Genomic DNA, 20,991 nt, shown 5'->3' with positions numbered 1-20,991 from the left:
TAGGAGAGGGTTGCGCGGGAAGATTACTGGCACCCTGCTGGGACAGATCTTACAGCGATGATAAATTTTTGCGATGCTTGGTTTCATGATCTCATTTACTGTTATTGAGTATTGCAAACAATATATTCGTACTGCGAGATTGATTCCACTGTAAGATTTATGACTTACTCTCATCAGGAGAGAACGTCATTTAATGAAGTCAACCAAATTGGAAATATGGAACGAGTGACGTAATAATAACAAGTACGCAGAGCTGCGGATGGCAATAACAACCGCACGGTTACGGTATTACATAGACCAGAGGACTCTAACTCAAATGTGCTCACGGGCCAATTTCCTAGCTTCTGATGACGCCACGGGCCGCAGCATCAATAGTAGGGGTATTAAATGTATTATTTAAAAGTAGACCTTATCTGACGGGACCTTGAAGACTGGATTCACATAAACAATAATAAATGTGGCATATTAGCTGATCTTCCATTGCGTGTTAGCTTTTGAACGTCACGCGATAGTGAAGTTTGATGAGTTTTCAGGTTCTTGGAGTAGTTTCAGACTGAACTTAAGTTCTCAAATCTAAAAAAGATATGTGGCAGTTGAATATATTGTCGAATACTTGAAAATCCAAAATGCCTTCGCGGGCCGCACAAAATGTTCTTGCGGGCCGTGTGTTAAAGGTCTCTGACATAGACGAATGCGGCCATGAAATAGCCGAGTAACAACCACAATTAAATTAGTATTATCAAGTATTGGCAAACGAAAATGTATTTATTGCCATATCACATTTATTTGCGGTGACCAGTTTTGTTTTGATAAAACGGAAAACGCTGTCATCATCGTAATTTGATGTACATACTTGCTTAAGCAACACATACCGTATTGCTCGGTATCGTTACTACGATGTTATCGAATACTTTGCAAAAGGCTTATTTCTCTGAGTCCATGAGAAGTTTGCATATACAAATGCTTGATTTATGAAGTTAGTTTTTAGAAGTAATGCCAACAAGCACTTATGTTCACCCAGCCCTAAATATATTTTGCTCTATGCTACCAGGCTTAATCAATCTATTCTTCGGTAGCAGCGACTATTTCTCGTCCCCCATACACCTGGACTTTCAGATCTTCAGATTTTGCCGGTCTTCCTGCAATTGGAGATGAGATTTCACGAAGCTGCAAATCCAATAATAAGAGTAAGATTAGACTGTAGCCGTGTACTTCTTGTGTGGGTCAGACATTGTGTTTATTATGATGAGTGTCCACGTGTATTCTGGATGTAAATTCACTCTTAGATTCTCTGTACTTTACATTTTTCATGGCATATAAATGCCACTTGTCTAAATATAAGCCGTACGTCAATGCTCACCACTGCCACGAAAAGATCAATTTATAATGCCCCTGTCTTCTCGCATTCACCATCCTCTTTTTGACTTGGTTGACAAATCATCATATATCATGTTGTGCACGGCGAGCCGGCAGGAAAGTTTGTTTCTACTCTGTGTCATGCAAGTGTTATGTAACGGATAATACAAGAAAGTAAACTACGTCACAACTCGGACTACAATATTCCTTGTAAATCTAATCAGAAAATTATATGTTTATTACATTTTATAAACATGTATGGCTCGCAGACATGTAGAAGAAAATATGCTTAAAGAAATGAATTAAGTTTGTGAAGGTCTGCCTACCCTACAACCTACATGAAATACTTGATAACTTCTGTATTTGCATTGGTACTTTTTAGTAACATTTGAAAACATTTGGTCCAATATTAAAGTATAGTATGAGTCTGAGTCGTTGTCAGAACATTTTAGGAGACTCCGACTTTGACTTCAGTCAGTATGAGTTATAAAATGGTACTGCAACGCTTAAACTCTAATCACCTGGTTGGCAGATATGCTCAGACCCCACTTCAAATGCATTATTATTTTTTCGTTTTAGTTGTAGCAAAAGAAGATTGTGGCATAAGACCAGCCAATGAGCGCAGATACTGTCACAACTGGCACGATAATATCGGAAAACAGGAATGCCTCGCACATGGATGTTGCTGGGATGATTTCGTCAATCCGTCTTCCGGAACGATACAATGCTACGGAAGGGTTGAAACTGGTACCTTTTTTTTTGTTATTTTTCATTCAGTACGCATGCCTCATATGTTACATTTAAAAAAATTATATATAGGTGCCTTAGGCGGGTTGTATCGCAATCTGGTAGTGTTTTCTAGATTGATGAAATAATGGTATTAGACTGAACTGAACAGATGGTTGCCAGTGAACCCGTCCCTCGGTGAACCCGTCCCGTGAACCCGTCCCTCGGTAAACCCAGCCCTCGGTGAATTCCGCCCTCGGGAAATTTTGAAATTAAGTGTAATAAAAAGTATTAATATGAATTAATAAACTAATAATGTTATTATCAACTGATTTGTCGATCTTGTAAGGAGGTCAGGGCATGCGTAGATCACGCAGTCACGGAGTGATCAGATCACGTGATCACGATTGCGTGGTCGGCTCATTGTTGAACTGACTTGGCGAGGGGCGAACGTGCGACGTTTGACATCCTCGTATCTGTTCATGACATCGCATTGGGTATTATCGCATTGTATATTGTGTGTGACTTGTTCAGATGAAAAATATATCCCAACGATTGTTATTGCTCACATATCAACCACACGTGATCTGCTCGTTATTGCAACTGTAGGTTGAGGTGGGGTGATAGGGTTGGGTAGGGTAGGGGGGGGGGGGGGGGGGAGATATTAGGGTTCGGGGAGTGGGACATTGGGTTCGGGTAGGATACTAGGGTTGGGGGAGGGGGATATTAGGGTTGGTGGAGGTGGGATATTAGGGTTAGGGTTAGGGTTAGGATATTAGGGTTGCTGGAGGTGGGATATTAGGGTGGCCGGTGGGGGGACATTGGGGTTGGGGTAGGATATTAGGGTTGCCGGTGAATACAAAATTTCCCGAGGGCGGAATTCACCGAGGGCCGAGTTCATCGAGGGACGGGTTCACCGAGGGACGGGTTCACGGAGGGACGGGTTCACTGGTAATCGAACAGATGACCAAAGCCCAAAATCAAATGTAATTATGGTATTGTCATTGAAGTACGGTTAATTACAAACAGACAGTGTAACTCAGAATGGTACTTGTATATATGTAATATTGCTTCTATAAACATGTTAGGAAACTAAGGAACTGAGCAAAGCTTCAAGATGTTTGTGGATGATCTTGGATTGCTTTTATTGTGAATATAAATGTAGCATTGCTATGGTAATACTTCAAGTGATTGTAATCCAATAGAGTTGGCGTCATTATTATGACGCAATGCACGATGGAGGGTTATATGGATGCATTCATATTTTGAATCTTAAGCAAAAGTTATCCCAATCAGCTCCTTTGTGTTGTATTGATTGCTAAGTAATGGGACTATAGACATGATTTAAGATGTAACTACATTACCTTCTTGTAATTGATAACTTTGTTGGAATAAGTCTGAGAACACGTTTCTCTATGTTATGCTAATGTTGTCAGTTTCTATATCTTATGCTGGTTCCTCATGTGGCAGTTGTGTTTCAGTAACTAATCAAAAAATCCTTATACATTTATGATCCACGATGGAAGCATTATGAATTATCCTTGTCTTAGGGGCCATCGGGGAATCCCAGCAACCCGCTGGACGGACAATGCACAAAGCGGCTTGTAGCAAAGGAATTTTGCTTGCTTGCGATTATCGAAAATGTGTTGAGAACGCACAGTGCACCAGTGGTAGCGATCAGCACAGGACATACACTTGTACCTGCAATGAAGGCTACACCGGAGATGGCTTGGTAGGTTTACACCAGGCCCGGCCAACCCGTGGCCCGTGAGCCACATGTGTCCCGCGAAAGGGCTTTGAGCGGCCCGCGGGCTAATTTTCCAAATTATTAATATTATCAAAAATGGATTGCCATTATTGTGAACTTGCAATACCAACCAAAAATTTGATTGGTCTGGCTGCAACACTAGGTATGTGACGACTAAAGTATCAGTTCCAACGCATTGGCAGATCCATGGGCTGGTCACATTTTTGGTAGATCTTCGTATTCTGCTGTAGATTCATCTAAAGTAAAAATATTCTTCCCACTTCCCGCAATATGATGTCACTCGATTTCTTGCTTTTAATATATTTTTACCCCCTCCTGAAAATAAAAGAACGGCTAATTTGCGCTCGCAGAAAGACCGTCGACGATGAAACCTATAGTAACATGATTGACGCATGTTGGCCTGAGCTTTCGATATTGATATGTCCCGGCACCGAATAGTCCAATCCTTGCAAACTTACCGCAGCGATAGACAGCAGACCCGCAATATACCCAAGCAACAATACTATCGACCTTTAAACTTTTTAAATTTTTCGCGCCTCGCGCGCTGCTTCGTCAATTGCATGTGGCCCTTGAGCCAAAAAGGTTGGCCACCCCTGGTTTACACTGTACCGAGTTAGAGCATTTCTACTATTATAATATATCACCTTGAGTCAGGTTAGTGCAAATCCCTTCAACCGCAAAGATCAAATTTTCTCTCTGCTTTATTAGGGCGTTTAGCACGTTGTTGAGAGAAGCCCTAAATCTATAAACGATCCACTCTGACTATCAGATTTACGATGGAAGTTATGTGCAAGTCTGTGGGTGTATAGGCATAATCCTTACAGGGTGAATTTTCGATCTTAAATTATATGAGCTAACTCATCTTATGTGATGGTTCTGTACAAGATACGAGCTTACAGGGATTCTGCAATGCTTTCATAGGTAACACCTTATGATTGAATATGTTTCCCAGAGGTTATGTGTATTATTAACTCATAACGTGGGCGATTTTTTTGTCATGTCAATAAAAGTCAAAAGTTTGTCAAAGTTGTAGCGTTAGGTCAATTAGGTCAAAAAATTTTTGCAACCTGCATTTCGTTTGTATCTTAAATTTTGCACTGTCGGTGAACTTATTTGACATTTTACAGCTTGTAGCCTACTTTATAGGCCTATATTCGATATTCGTCATATTATATTTTCATCCGAACAAGACACACACAATGTACAATGCGATAAGACACAATGCGATGTAATGAACAGATAGGAGGTTGCCAAACGACCATTTTTCGATGTTAGTCTCTATTCCGCAGCTCTTTCTTGTTCTTTCCATTCCTTGTGAGTGCACTCTTCCATTGGGTATTTTTCTGGGCTTATTTGTCGCCGTAAAAGCAGCGACACGGGGGAAGAAGCAGGGTTTTAATGACTCGAGTCATGACTCGACTCGAGTCACGTTTTTCAGATGACTCGACTTGACTCGAGTCTGTTTCTAAAAATACGGAAATGACTCGACTCGACTCGAGTCAATTTGTGTATTGACTCGACTTGTACTCGAGTCATTGCGCATGACTCGAACCGAGTCATATGACTCGAGACTCAGAAGGCCAAGACCAACGTTTCATTGTAATTTCGAGGAATAGTTAGGTAATCACACTATTGGGATTTCGTCTATTGGTACTGGTACTTGAAAATGCGTCCAGAAACTGCTAAAAATGACGAAAATTAGATTATTTTAAATGCGAATCATTCGATATCACCAAACAGAGTTATTTAAAGTGGGTTTAACAAACCTTTAACTGGCAACTGGGCAGTCAGCACAATGACTTGGACTCGACTCGAGTCATAATACCATGACTCGGACTCGACCCTCTGCTCGGTGACTTGGACTCGGACTTGACTCGGTGGTGAATTGAAAATGACTCGACTTGACTCGAGTCAAAACTATAAAACTGAGATTGACTTGTGACTCGGAGCCTTGTGACTTGGTTACAACCCTGGGAAGAAGCGCGGAATCGAACCCATGCTCCTAGGCGCTAGGCGCTTATTGTCAAGGCTACGCTATCTCCCCTTTGTATACGGCCCATTGTCTGCTCAATGTGAATCATAAACATACAAATGAAGCAAATAGGTTGACATGGTTTTATGCTCAACGTACCGCAGTATCCTATCTGAAGCAAGACTTCGTGGACATTGCATGCTTCTTATATCAAGAAGCGCATGATGAATAATTGTGATGTAGACCACTGTCCGAATGAAGCAACACGGTGTGTCACCAGCAGTATACGCACAACTTCAGTGTTGTCAACTAACAACTGCTGCTATTGAACGTTCTTTCTCCATTCTTGGCAAGCTACTTCGTAAGGACAGAAACTTTCTACCCGAGAATGTAGGAAAGTATCTTTCGTTGTGCTACCGTACAACAAATTTTAATTATTTCTACCATAACATGTGATGTAACTACTGGAATTCTTCGTAGGGCCTGATTTCGTTAAAATAAAGTTTCTTTATCTAAAAATTTGTCAGTTTTTAATTCTAAAGTTTTTTCAGGCCAAGCTACTTTGTAAGGACAGACAGTTCCAACCAGAAATGAAGATAAGTAGTACAATTCTAACATTATGTGGGACCACACCTAATTTCCATACGTTAGGTCAAAATCAAGTTTTTTAGGGTAAAAAATGTCAAAATTTTGATTGTTTAGGTTGATTGCCTTCTGATGCCTGTCATATACACTCGAAGCCCAATGTGAATTTTCTTCGAGTGGTGTTTTTCATCAGATTAATCCCGGTAAATGTCAATGTCTGGCATGTCCACATTCAAGTTAAAGTACAATCCTATTCCACTGAATAAATACTAGTGAGCGCCCGAGATCGATCGACACTTCATTCAGTGTACATGCCTCTTCTTTACATCACCTAGGTCCAGGTGGGTGTCTGATTTCAAGTACTACTCCCGATCGTTTAGACACCCTACTACTATCTTTTCATTGTATCGCTATCTTGTGGTGAATTGATCTGTTTATATTATTAATAATAATTCACTGAACTGAAATATTTTGTGGATCATCATTCACCTGGCAACAATATTACCTATTATTGACTTTCCTATCGAATTATTTCAGTTGGGTGTCGGTCATTCGAAATATACGACCGACCTTGAGTACCGTTCTTGAGTTATTCTGATATCGTAATAAATATCCACAAGGAGTAAACTGGCAAGGTGGTATGCTCTTGCCAGAGATGAACGGATTTATTATTTTCTAATACAAATCCAGATCGAAATATCGATCGGTGTCATGTTCAAACCCATGCTCCAATCTGGTAGTAGCTCAAATTCATAGATAAGTATCATGACAAAAATGATTATAAAACCTACTCAATCTGAATCCGGTCATTATTGCGAATGAATTTTTCGTGGATCCAAATCCAGGTTTAGGTTGGACTTTTACTTACAAGTAGTGTGATGCGTGAACTGAAGTAGTAATGGCGGATTCGTCACAATCTGCAAGAGTTCCATGCCTGCCGTTTGTTCCAGGTTCAATGCATTCCAGTGCAAAGTTGCCTCCCTGGATGGGAGAGGCTCACCAGGACAGGGTCCTGCATCCAACTCACCCCGAAACATGAATTTATGTTCCCAACCCCCCGGCACAATGACTATTTCTATTCCGCCATGAAGTGTAACAGAAAGGGCTCTGACCTTCTGGGAAACAGAACGTTAGCGAAGGTACAAGCTATCGAGGAAATCTCTGACCCAATTGGGTTGACCGGTACCGGTAAGTAACTGGTTTGTTCTCATTTGGGAGAAAATGTTCAAAATCCAATCGTTCATGAACATTGATCTAAAATACCAATAGTAATTGAAGATTTGACAATTTTCCTTCACTCCTGGCGACAGGTGAGGCGCTGCCTCACTTGCCTCCCCTACCCCATGTCACTGATGTATCACACTTTACATTGGGTATAAACTGCTGTAGTGACCATATGTTTGGTCCCACTTACGCATGCGATCATGGGTTCTTGCATTTAAAAGGACCATCACGATAAAGCTACGTTCTCGCAACTCACGTTTCACATGCTCAAATAATGTTACCAGCATCATGATGAGTACGAGGTTTTACTAAGAAAATGAGGAGCTCTCGACGAATCGCGTGTAGTGAATTTGAATAAGTGCTACCATGACGTCACGAATTTTCAATTGTGACGTAACAGTTGATGGACATGTATAACTCTTTGGAAGTTTGAATGGAAAAAAATTGGGCCTATATGGCTCTTCAGGCGAAAAAGGTTCCGAGCCCCTGATATAGAGTTACGGTGGAGCTGCTTCCTGATCGGTGGCCGTGGGTTCAATCACTGGCAGGTTCAGACCAAAGATGTGATTGCTAACACTGATATCTAGTTATGATTAGGGCTGGGCACAATGATTCGAGTACTCGAATCTGAATCGAGTAGTAATATGAATGATTCGAGTCGAGTAGTAAAAAATAATATTTTCGAGTACTGAGATTATACGCTCCTCGCAACTGAAAGTTAATTTACTAACGAGAATTATAATTTTGATACTATTTTCCACTGAGCAAGCCTTGAAACCTTGATTGGCCATGTCGAAGCATACGAGACATAGTATAAAGCTATAAAAGTTACTGGAAATAACACATTTCTGAAGTCATGATCATCCCACAACATTGTCAAGAGGTGCAATGAAATCGGTATGGTCGAAAAAATAACAAAGTATCTTTAATGTGTTGGTTAACAGGCAGTATGTTCTTTGTGGTGGCATAAAAGGTATATATTTGAACTTTGACATTGTACATTCTGTTGTGACGTCATAATGAGTGATACTCGAATACTCGACTCGACTCGAACCGGAATACGTGATTCAGAATCGAATCACTCAGGTACTCGATTTTGCCCAGCCCTAGTTATGATAATAGCTGAAGCATCATGTAAATCAGGGGTCGGCAACCTTTTGCTAGTCGCGGGCCAAATTTCGGGTGTACAACCCTCACTTCGGTATTATCCTACTTTGCTGCAATCTCAATCATACCAATCCAAAGACACATGTATTTACACTTCAACGACACAGAATAATTGTGACAATTGACGCAGCTTGCTTTGTGAAAGGTTTTCAACTTCTGGTAACAAGTCAGATGAAACAAGAATGAGACCCTATTCAAAATGGATGTCCGAAATACGTGATCTTAGCTTGCTCTTCGTGAATTTCATTGTTCAAAACTATTGTTCACATGCGTACGTGCTTCCAAAAATCGTTGCAATTTCTTTTGCATTGCTGGTCAAGCTGGGATAAAGACCAATTTCAAGAACGTACTCTTTGTCCAAGTCATTCAGCGATATGCTCTTTGTATGAAGTTTGTCATTCAATTCAACTGCATCGCATTTCAGGAAGGCCCATTTGAAATTTTCAGGCAATGGTACTGGCGTCCGCATTAAACAGAGTACTGAATAGTCAGATTCATTTTGTGGACAAGGAATGTCGGAAAAGCGGGTGAATATTCAGTAGTTAAATTTCGTATCACAGTTACAAATGTAGTGTTGGTACTAGGTTTTCTCTCCTCCAGTATATGAAAGTGAGCATAATTTTCGTTGTACTGTTGATATTTCCAGAGTCACAGATTTGTTTTGAATGTGCCTCAACATCTCATGTATGTAGTTGTTTTCCCCCTGAAGTTGCAAGTTCAATTTGTTGAGATGTGACGTTAAATGTACCAGGAAAGCAAGATGAGATACCCATTTTCGATTACAAGATTATGAGTCGGCGATATTTGTATTTTCGAGGAAAGTTGCTATTTCATTTCTCAGTTCATACACTCGTGTAAGCATAGCTGCTCGACTCAATGAGCGAACATGACAGATATAGGTCTACTTGACATCGCCATATTGGTTCTCTGCTTCTATATAGTAATATCTGACGTAACTGATTCAGTTGATGAGACAAAAATCATATTAACAGTTTTCACCATTGTGGCCAAAACACTATTCAGGTTTTTGTCTTGGCACACAATGCCTTCTGGAAAATCAAACTATAGACAGGCTAACTAACATACGGAGGCTAGTTATCTATAATTGAATAGTTTGAGATTCCGTCATTGCGTCTGAGATGCTCCAAGCGCTTTTGAAGCAAAGGAAGAACACCTTTATTGTCACACCCCGTTAGAGTGATTATCCCTTTAAAAAAGCATGGAACACCTTCGGTTGCGAGATACACCCGATTGATAAGCATTGATCCAGTCTATCTCCATCTACTTCAACCACCTTCGTTTTATATAGACTAATACGATGTAGGCTACTATTATATCGCAGCAATGCCGCATTTTTTTCATGCAGCGCTGCACTGCAGATTGAAACTCATTATGAAGCGGCGGGCCGTATTCTTGTGATAACTAATTATTATGTCGCGGGCCGGACGATTTCGCTTGGCGGGCCGGATCCGGCCCGCGGGCCGTAGGTTGCCGACCCTTGATGTAAATGAACAATGAACACACTTGATGAAATTTTGGCGAGAAAGACATGTCTCCGAGGGAATTTGAATGAACACGATAGAATAATATCCGTTTTATATTTCTGATATAAGCATTCCGCATGATTCACTCCATTACTTCTGACTGTTAACTTATATTTATGTGTTGGACATTGACATTTTGTTATGAAATTTATTTCCTGCAAATTTCCCAATCCAAATTCTCTCGTTCTGTTCGGATTTAGATTACATCACGTCATTTATAATAATTGACAATATGTTGAAATTTGTTTTCAGGCATTTCAGTTGTTTTTCAAACGAGAACAAATTTAACTCACGTAACACCAGGTTGCATAACTGGTTATCAATGTGTAAGTATATGATAAATTCTTTTAAATGAGACTATTTTACAGCATAATTTTTAGCGATTTGGGATGACACCCGAGTCTTGATATTGAATGCACCTAACTTCATTGCTGGAGTAGATTTAAATTATTTCGAGTAGATAAAAAATGTAGCATTGCTTAGTCTTTACGTAAGTACTCATAGTATTTCGATATCTGTGGTTATTTTAAACCAGGCCAATATTCTGACCTCCTGATATTATTTCTATGATTTTTTATGAGACACCCTCGTCACAGAGGAGAAGTTTAGATAAACTTTTAATGTTTCATTACTCTGCAGTCTGTATATATCCAACAAATCATCAAACTTTAATACAATTCAGTTTTTTGAAATATTTAGTAAATTGTCAATTATATTCTGAATTGATTGGGCGCGAGTATTTTGTGCATATGCATTCTTCGCATATCGTGATAAAGCATGTGCAATGTCGTTTTGTTACACGATACTAATGTATCTCTCTATTGAATCTTTCGTTTACTGCAGGAGGCTACTGCTGATGGCAATTTCCCTTTGTATTACATCTGCAATGCGTGAGTTATCATTTCGTTTTCGTTTTATACACTCCCCGAGAATGTGATGTCTTGATATATATGTGACATTGGATATGGGTGGTAAGCGACATCTGAAATATTCTGAAGGTGTTGAAATTAAGAATTGCGTACCAGTGTTTTGAAATCAACTCAATAATGTTTTCATGATCGCTCGCGAAGAAATTAGGATCATATCATTTTGTGTTCTTGCATTCCAAAATCATATATTTGCAGTTTTAAGGGGACTAGCAAGTAATTCGGTGTACATATCTTCTACAGTATAGTCAATCTGATAAAACTAATGTCACATTCCTAATCAGCAACCTTATAACCCGGAGAACACTCTTGGATATTTTGCCCCAATTTTTTTTCCGTTTTGCTGAGCACTGTGAGCAGTGTTGTCAGCCGAAGGTTTTCACTTTTCTTTTAAATATCCTGACCGCAGGCGAGGCACTGCCTTACTTGCCTCCGCTGAATAGCTTTTAGGAAATCATGCTTGCAATCCACTTTGCTCTATATTTACAGGGCTATTCTTAATACCGAGCCTCTTCACCAAATTTCATGCTGGAAGGAGGTTGATGCTATTTGTGAAATGATAGGAGGTGGGATTATTTAGTTCTATAGCACTCTAGAGGCGCTATTCGCTTTTACGTATAGCTATATTAGCTATTGGCTAGTGGCAAAACATTGATCAAATTCGGGTGGAGATGGGGGTCACATGAATAGGACTGTTACAGCTCAGTCAAATCGTATGTGTTTTACTCTGCTCAATTAAGGCTATGTAACAACTTCCTCAGTACTTGTCATCTTGTTGAAGATCTTTCTGATTGGAATAACTGTTCAAACTAGCCTATTTGTCCTCTGATGTCCTGATAAAAAGTCAAAACCACAATTCAAATCATGTATGACAGAGCTTCCCGATCAAGATAGCGTAATGGTTAAGCGTCCGGCTTCTTGATCGGTAGGTCGTGGGTTCGATTCCCGGCCGGGTCAGACCAAAGACCTGATTAGTAACACTGGTATCCATGGCTTCCCTGCTTGGCGCTCATGCATTACTGGGATAGCGTGGAGGGGTGGTGCATGACTTAGAAAGTCGTAAAGGCTATATCTGCACTTCCTTGTCCAGCGGCATATGCACATCATGCACTCATGGTATGCATATGCGCAGATCGTGTGTATGTATATCATGAGTCGGTGTATATGCCGCAAAAAACATCAAGGACAAAAATAAACTACGTCCTTTCCTTTCCTTTCAAAGCATTTTACGGGTCTCCAAAAACAATTGTTTTAACCCGCCTGAAGGTAATTCATCACAAATGTATTGCACCAAGTTACAAATAGCAGATTTGAGAACTATGCTGCTTTTCTCTCTACATTTATATTTCTGTTAGTTACATTAAAGTTTTCAGTGCAACGACTTTTGTAGTGAGATGTTCCTCGCCTCGGTGGATCTGCTTGGATGACACTGTCATATCAAACTATATGTTGCATATCTGTATATCTCATATTTTGTGATACTATTGTTGATATACAATGTCCTTTTCCATTCTCTACTAGTTGCTGACAATTGCCCCTTACGACTGTCAGCCCAAAATGTTCGGGTTCATTTCAATATGAATATACTATGCAATTGTATATTGAAGTTCTGTACCTCCAACAAGCTCATCTGTATATTTGTTTCACGCAATTGCATCTTTGCAATGTATGTGCCCTGCCCAGTGTGCACGGTTGACGAATACTGCAAATATTGTCTCTCCCTTTCTCTCTCTTTATATATATATGCCGTCGTAGTGGAATCAGAATAGCTTGGGAATATTTTTTCGGCCATATTCAGGACCATGGTTATGTTTGACACAATGTGACAAGGCAGAATAGTTATATCCATTTTCAAGGACATTGATACAATGTGACACAATGAGTTGACATAACATGACCAACTAAAAGAAAATGAAAATCATACTAAAACTTGATTTTCCCATCGACTACTCCTATTCCACTACAACAAGATATATACCTACTGTGGAGCATCGTAAGTAATATTTTTCACAACAAGGATAGCATCTAGCAGATTTTACTGAGTCTTCCATCGATAACATTACAAATGAAAATTTTTTTTGTTTAGGACCATTGTATTTATTCGTTCAACTGGAATCCGGGCTTATAGATGAAGACACATTTGGTTACATAAGAATCCGTGTCTTACCGGAAGTGGATAAGCATGTAATACTGTCTAAGGAGATGCATAGTTGTGCTGTTCTGCAAGCGTATGATTACCTTGGCTTTGACATCGGTTCACGGACTTACTGCAATCACAACGGTAAAACTGCAATGGAGACTGATGCTAAAAGTTTCTTTGACGAAGTTGTACCAAAAGTATGCCGGCCTCAGTGATTGAGAATTTGAAATGTATAACATCAAAAATTTTTCAGTCATACTACTTTGCAATTATTGCCCATCCAAGATTTCACTCCACGTCAGATGTTTTACGAACGAAAATAGCAGAGTTGGGTGTCAATATTCCAGAATATCCTTTGTCTTCTTTTAAAGGTAAGTCGATATTGTTAGACAACAATGCGGACTTGATTTAAGCTAGTCACTGGAAAACTACTGCTATTTGTAGTGCTAATATTACGTATATGCGTAAGTACATCCTATAAATCTTTTAATAACTAGCATTAGCAGTTAGATGCATAGGGAAATGTAATGTTCACCATTAGATGCACCATTTCACTGAAAAGTTGATGTATCATTATTATATTGCTCATCAGGGTGTCTTGCAATATCTATTTGATTATTCGAATGGTTGAGCATTACTATGTTAAAGATTACGATTGATTTAGGAACCAAGTGTAAGTTACTCGAAATATTACTGACCTTTGCATTTTGTCATGTTGCTGTCTTATGATAAGAATAGATACAACTTGAATGAATAATGAGCTGCAATGCTCGATTATTCAATTCGAGGTGAATTCGAATATATCTCTACAGTGATTGTGTACAGTTTTACCGATTTCATTGCAGTTATAATGATCTTGTTCACTGATACATTGAAATGCTACTTGCTGCTGAATTAATAGTATCGTATGTACGGGTGGATTGATAATTTACTTCCCAGAAAAAGTGAGGACTATTCCCGGGACGGTTTACAAACAGCAAGAGGATGAATCTCTTGCCAAGTGTACTTGCACCAAATCGTCTTTTAGCAATGGAGTCAATTATTTGGGATCAGTCATCCATTCAGTAAACGGCACATGGCAATGCAACCTGTATTTTGATGGGGAACCAGATGAAACGCCCGAAGTAATATTCTTGTCGATTTATGCTCTATTTCTAAATTTCATATCTATGCTCACCTCTCGTTCAGATGAATGTTACAGTTTTTGAAAACTCCGAAAGCATAGTGCGTTGGATTGTGTCCAAAGAGCCGTTCGACACAAATCCTCACACAATTCAATGTCCTCATCATGCTGTCGATGTCAGAGTGTTGGAAGTGAACGCGTGAGTTCTCGCGATAATGCATTTCAAAGCTGATGCATTATGAATGGCCCCAAATAATGATGCATTGAAAATTTTAAATCAGTCCCGCAGGAAGGGGTTTGTGAACCAACTCTTGATATTGCTATTGGCCCTCACGGACATTTGTCACACTGCTCACATGTCAAGCTTTTGACAGCGGCTGTGAATTATTGCACAGATACTTTCGCTGACTGTACAGTGTACATCTCTACTGGTACTTTTTGACACTAATTTCTTGTTAAAATAGTCAAATTACTTTGACAAAATTTGGCATCACCACCACCATTTCAACTTGAGTAATATTGAATGCTTTTCCTACTGCCGCCGTGAAATCTCCAGTATATCTTTGAGACGCATTTTCGAATACACCATAGGAATTTTCCAGGTAGACTGCAATTGTGCATGAACATTGCCATCAAGACACTGGGCTTATTGCAGGGATTTGAATATCTAGACATAACTCTCTGCTCAAGCCTGGTGTTGTTGACACCTTGGTAATTTCCAAACAGGAAAAGTTCTAATGCGTGAAAATCTTCAATCGCAACAGAACGATGCATAACAATTTTTGCTCAATGCCAACTTGTAGAAGCAAAGTTATTGCAGTTGAAAGTTTTAAATTTGCAAAAATAGCATTGACCCAGAATTATCCCATTGACTCAGAATTATTAATGAAAAACTCAAATAACTTTGATTCCATGGATTAGAATTGCGTCAATATACCTGCACGTAGTAGTGTCAGTCCTGAATTTAGAAAATTGGGCATTCTCAAGGTCTCGGATTTGTATGAATTTGAAATTGTAAAAATCATGAAACAATATAATGAAAGAACATTACCTGACTATTTTCACAACTTTTCTCAATGCTCCAATTCAATTCACCATTATAACACAAGATTCTCACAGAATCAGTCCCTATTTGTTAAATTGAATTCATCAAAACTGTCAAGAAATTCCCTACCTCATATAGGTGTGAAATTCTGGAACAACGTACCAACTATCTACCGTACTCTTCCTTATCATACGTTTAAAGCTCGCTATTGCAAATTTATAATATCCAAGTACTAAGAAGAACATATCTCATGACCTCAGTGATGTTGTTTGTTGTTTTGTTTCATTTTATATGTTACAATAATATTACCACTGTGTACATGGGTCAAATTGTCTGATCACACTGTTAACTATGATAACCGTCCTTCACTAGTGTTGCTGTCTTTGCGGTGCTACTCGACTGAGAGAAGAAATTGATTCATATTATTATTATACTGCCAATATGCTTGGGTGACTCCGGCCTAGAAGACTTCGGTCATATCGGGTCTCCCAGTCTACACCGTGTAAAATATAGTTGGGAAAATTAAAAAAAAATGTATACTATTGGACGTGAATGTTTGTGGACATTGCCTTTACTATATTTCATGGTTGACGAATAAAAGAATTCTCTCTCTCTCTCTCTCTCAAATTTGTTTTTCATCGTTTTCGTAGACAAGTCAACAATTTGAGGTGTACAGTAATATTTAAATTTTTTTTTAATTTTTAAATAATAAATGATAAATTTCAATTGGCTCAGCCTCGGCTGCTACTGTTAGAAATTGAGCCAAATTTGGTGTGCTGTGTTTTTTTAGGCAATCTAATAATATAATTGAATCCCCGGAATACGGAAAAAAACGTTATTTTTGAACAACCCCATAATGGTCAGTTATTGAATAATTATAATTTTTAGGAGTACTCGGGTAGGTTTTGTAGCACCTGCAGAGTTGCAGTACACACTAAAGCAGTCATGTTTTCAGAGTACTTCCACTTATTTAGGCAAATCTACCTAATCGTTTCACTTTCGATTTTGGGAAGGAGAAAGTAGTTTTGAGATAGGTTTGCATCAATTCAAGTGACATTATCATAAGAATCGCATGAAGAATCCCCTGTATAACATTTTCTGGATATATTTCATGCCATTTGCTGTGTCATGAGTCATTTCGTGTTGGCCACAAAATATTGAAATTTTGAAAGTAGCAACCTCAGAATACCTGCTACAACTATGCAACCCTTCGACCAAATCAGATTTATTAAAATACTCAAGTAGTTTTTAGGTATGGTCCTTTTCTACTTGGCTCTATAGTAGTTTTCAGCTGATTTGGAAATCTCTACTTGGACTTGTGCACTACTTGTACTAATTTTACGGCATTACTTCTAATTCCATGATGTAGTATCAACAACGACTACATTGACCACCTCTGATTAAATTTACAAGCCTGTGGTGTGATATCATCGTTCTGACAGGGCTCTTACCGGCGTTGGAGATAGGGTGTCTTACACAGGCATATGCCAAAGTCAACCTTGTGTCATGCAGTTGATATGCCACGGATTCGTATCTGGAAGCTCGGTAAAGTAAATTTGTTTATATTGATGACTATTCAGTCTCACGCTGCACAATATGTTTTTCAGGAATATCATCGGAAGTCAGATGACACTGGTTTCCAGCTGTTTTGCCGCCAATTTCATAATGAAGTTGTGAGATGTCCGATTCTGAGACAACTGTCAATTGCGGATGCTCATGTTACTGATGTCATTAAGATACCTAGGCCGAATGGTATGATTTGACCAATTTTTCCATATTTCCTATCGGTTATAATGACCAGGCTGTTATGCTAATCCATCGCCATCAGTGCATGAGTTCATTCAAGTTGGAGTAGCATATATGTCACACAAATTAAGTGTAGTTTTTTTGTCTTTGTTTGGGGTATTCATGGTGTCTGCCGACTTGTAGCATGGCCCACTTCTAGGCTTTTTCTATGTGTCAAACAAATTAAGTGTACTGCTTGAATCCTTTCAGTTATAACGGGTGCTGATCGGATTGTGCACCATGCTAGGTTTGCAGCTTTGGTCCACATTATATTTGCCAACTCAAAGTTCAGCTCAATATGACGGGATGACGCAAAGACCAAGTTGAAACTTCTATCTGATTGTCTTATTCATGAATTATAATCTGGTATTGAAATTGAATCAAGTCCCGTGGAAACTGGGTTCGTGTGGCTCCTGGTATTCAGTGTGGGAGTGCTGTGGTTTCTAGATTAGTCCATCGTGTACTCGTATATATTTTCTCTCTCAAATATATGACATTTATTATAGACAGACCTGTTTATCTGAATATGGACGATATCTTATACTTTGGTGCACCGTCGATCGCATATTCGTCAATTTTTGATCGTGATGACACCCATGCTTGGCGACCATTGGAATGGACATTTCTTCACGGAAAATACCCTCACGCCGTCGCTATTGGCGTGCGGAACAGGGCAGTCCGGTTTAATGGGCAGGAAGCTCGCACTTATGGGGACCCATGCTGGGGTCGTTTGGGCTCGGAATACTGTCAATTTGGTACTTCGATCTCCCTTTGGCTGTCCATTGTTCGATTTCCTACTTCTTCGCACCTTCGAATTCTCGATACGGGTAAATTTCTGGAATATATTTTCCGTGTACGCTGATGTAGTGAATGCGATTGGTGTGATATCTGTTTCTTTTTATTGTAATGGATTATTCCGCAAACTGCCTTAGTACTGTAATTCGTGTGGCAATTAACGTATTTTGTAAAGTCATGTTACTCAGTTTTTGTGGGATTCACACTACAAATTTCAAATCCTGCTAATCTCTTTGAAGCGTGATTCTCACTGGGTGATTTATATCACTGTTTTTATTTTCATATTATTATTGCTACAATTCACTCTAACCTTCCTGCTTTTGATATTATTACATTTTCATTTACAGTATGCCGTTTTCTTCTGCCACATTCTTCTTATATTGCTATTACATTTGCGCTCAATGTATTTTCCTTGGTTATTTTAGATACGATTGTATTCAATCTCTGAGATACTAGTTCTTTTGCATTTGTACTTTTAGGAGTTTGGAATATGGTTGAGGCTTGTGGCGGGTTGTCGGTATTCGTCGATCCAGTGAATTTAAATCTTCACGTTGCTGTTGTGGAGAACGAAAGAATGTGGCACCTTGATGTACCGACAACAAAGCAGGCAGGGGACTTTACTTGACTTTAATAATGCTCTTATAAACATGTTCAAATTTCAATTTCCCGGCAGTAAAGCAATATTGCCACAGGCAACTGTTTGAATTCAAATTCGACTGGAGTCCCGATCCCATGCATATTCCTTGCGACATGTAATGAAATCAGTATGATAGAATCCTAGCAGTTAATGCCTATTCACATTCTAGTTCAAGTCTAATCATACTACATTTTATTCGGTTAATTAAAAGAATGGTAGGGAGAGAAGACTATTCTGTATTTTAGCTTAGCAACAGGGCCCATAAAGGTAATTTGCTTGTAGACAATTATGTGGTTAACACAGCACCAGGCATTTGACCAATCGTATACTTTAGAGCAGGGGTCAACAACATTCGGAAAAACGCTAAGTAAAGCGTTTTGAAAAGCTGAGATTAATTACAGTCTCAAATATTGATGCTTCTTTTTCTCAAAATTAGCTATTCTCCTGTGCCAACAAACATCATTATTCCTCAGTAGCTTAACCGGTTTCTGCGATGGCAACAGCATTCCGTTGAGGGAGAATCAGCTGATACGAATGGGCATATCTCGTTGATGTGCAATGGCCCAGACATGGCCAAGATCGAGACACTTTGAAAATGGCTTCGGGTTTCCTCACAGGATCAAGCTTGACTCGGAGAGAGCCTATCAGCTAGTACAGTGTCTTGCTAGCCCCAATATCGATTGCTTCGTCGCTGAAAAGTGCATCATGCACAGCTCATAGTTCAAAATAAAATTAAATTAATGATCATGAAACCGAAAGCTAATTATAAATACCAGTCTTCCCCTACTCGACATTGACACAAGAATGTCATTCTGACGAAACCTTAAAATACAGTACCAACTTGTATTTTAATGAATCGGTAACGAGGAAGATATGTTTGCAGAGATGGATTCATTTTGTGGCTGCCTGGTCTGAAGCCGACGGCCTCTATGTGAATTTGAACAAGGGAGAATTTGTACGATACGCTGAAAGATATGAAGCAGTACCGAGGCTATTTCGAGGGAATATTACCGATTCGCAATCTAATTTCACTTGCGAAGAGTCCTTGTTGAGGATTGGAAATTACCAAGATCAAGAATATCGCGATGGCTCGTTTGAGATTGACGATGTCTACATATTTCCAGAGGCTCTCGATCAAGACGTTGTTTATGAGATAGCAGGTTCTTGCGATAAACTTGTCTGTGCTTAAAGCTTACTATTTATGACTACCAGAATACCTGAGATTGTGATGTCGCCTATGTTTTTAGCTGTTGGGTGCTGCTTGCCACTCAAACGACCAGGATTCATGACGTGCATTGCATCATGCATAGACTCTGAGGCTGCTCAAAAAATCTCTTTCCCCTCCAAATTTCACAAGAATTATGATTAACTTGTTAGGTTGTATTGCATTGTGAAGAAAGCACTCGCAAGCTTTGTTATGATTTCGTGACATTTACATTGGCGTGATGAAAGATAATTCCTAAATGGAGTTGTATCGCTGCTGCTTGTTCAAATGGAGCCAAATTTAGTATACTGTGCTTTTTCAGAAGTTTTAACAATTTAATCATAATTCCAATAAAATTTGGACTATTTGAACAGCCTTAAAGGGGCACTGCACTCTAAAAATGATGTGGTCTCAAATTGAAGGGCAAAACGAACGAAAAATTTTGGCCGCAGCCGTTTTCTTCAGAACGCCACAGTAATGGAGCTGTAATGTATTGAAATTTCCACAGATGCATCACGCTCCAGCAGTAACGCAGAGATCGAACTTTATATAGTTGTCAGCCGATGTTATGCAGGAAATAGAATACAGAAGGCCTGATTTTGACATAAATCTCCTTACTGGACATCTTCCGTTGAATGCGGTATCTAAACCACCTTGGCGTGTACAATATAACGCAGAGCGAATGTTTCGTTCAATATAGTTGTGTTTTATCTGACTCCAAAAGGTTGCGTTTACAATTCGCTGCGTGTTCCCTTGCGTTCGACGGACCGTCGTAACCACGCCGTATGGCCTTGTTGGCTGACGTACCACGAAGCCTGTCTATTGCACACGTATTCGATGGATCACACTGACGAATATATTTTGTTTCTGTCTCCACGACTTGTAACTTTATTGAATCACATACGGCAATGCAACGGACTTCCGAATCAGCGAATTGAATGTGTATATACGCTGTATTACATTCGTATATATATCATAGCCACGAGAGATTACA

General features: G+C 39.3%; 1 protein-coding gene across 5 annotated transcripts in view; it reads left to right on the top strand.

Annotated features, from left to right (window-relative positions):
• LOC145458812 (uncharacterized) overlaps positions 1-20,991 on the top strand; it is a 133,533-nt gene that overhangs the window by 26,188 nt on the left and 86,354 nt on the right. For 4 of the 5 annotated variants that reach the window (XM_080337305.1, XM_080337303.1, XM_080337302.1 and 1 more), the window contains exons 15-30: positions 1,077-1,187; positions 1,936-2,103; positions 3,633-3,814; positions 7,358-7,595; positions 10,595-10,668; positions 11,186-11,232; positions 11,758-11,834; positions 13,355-13,605; positions 13,662-13,779; positions 14,348-14,532; positions 14,597-14,730; positions 17,019-17,121; positions 17,184-17,328; positions 17,868-18,188; positions 18,636-18,763; positions 19,677-19,953. In XM_080337305.1, the coding sequence (XP_080193431.1) occupies positions 1,077-1,187; positions 1,936-2,103; positions 3,633-3,814; positions 7,358-7,595; positions 10,595-10,668; positions 11,186-11,232; positions 11,758-11,834; positions 13,355-13,605; positions 13,662-13,779; positions 14,348-14,532; positions 14,597-14,730; positions 17,019-17,121; positions 17,184-17,328; positions 17,868-18,188; positions 18,636-18,763; positions 19,677-19,953 (2,559 nt within the window). The remainder of the gene's footprint in view (positions 1-1,076; positions 1,188-1,935; positions 2,104-3,632; positions 3,815-7,357; positions 7,596-10,594; positions 10,669-11,185; positions 11,233-11,757; positions 11,835-13,354; positions 13,606-13,661; positions 13,780-14,347; positions 14,533-14,596; positions 14,731-17,018; positions 17,122-17,183; positions 17,329-17,867; positions 18,189-18,635; positions 18,764-19,676; positions 19,954-20,991) is intronic. The other variant, XM_080337304.1, reaches the window with a different exon arrangement.

This window comes from Botryllus schlosseri, chromosome 16, assembly GCF_051294905.1.
Source record: "Botryllus schlosseri isolate E-star chromosome 16, Bs_hap1, whole genome shotgun sequence".
Classification (NCBI taxonomy): Eukaryota; Metazoa; Chordata; class Ascidiacea; order Stolidobranchia; family Styelidae; genus Botryllus; species Botryllus schlosseri.
This window is presented reverse-complemented; position numbering and strand designations above follow the sequence as displayed.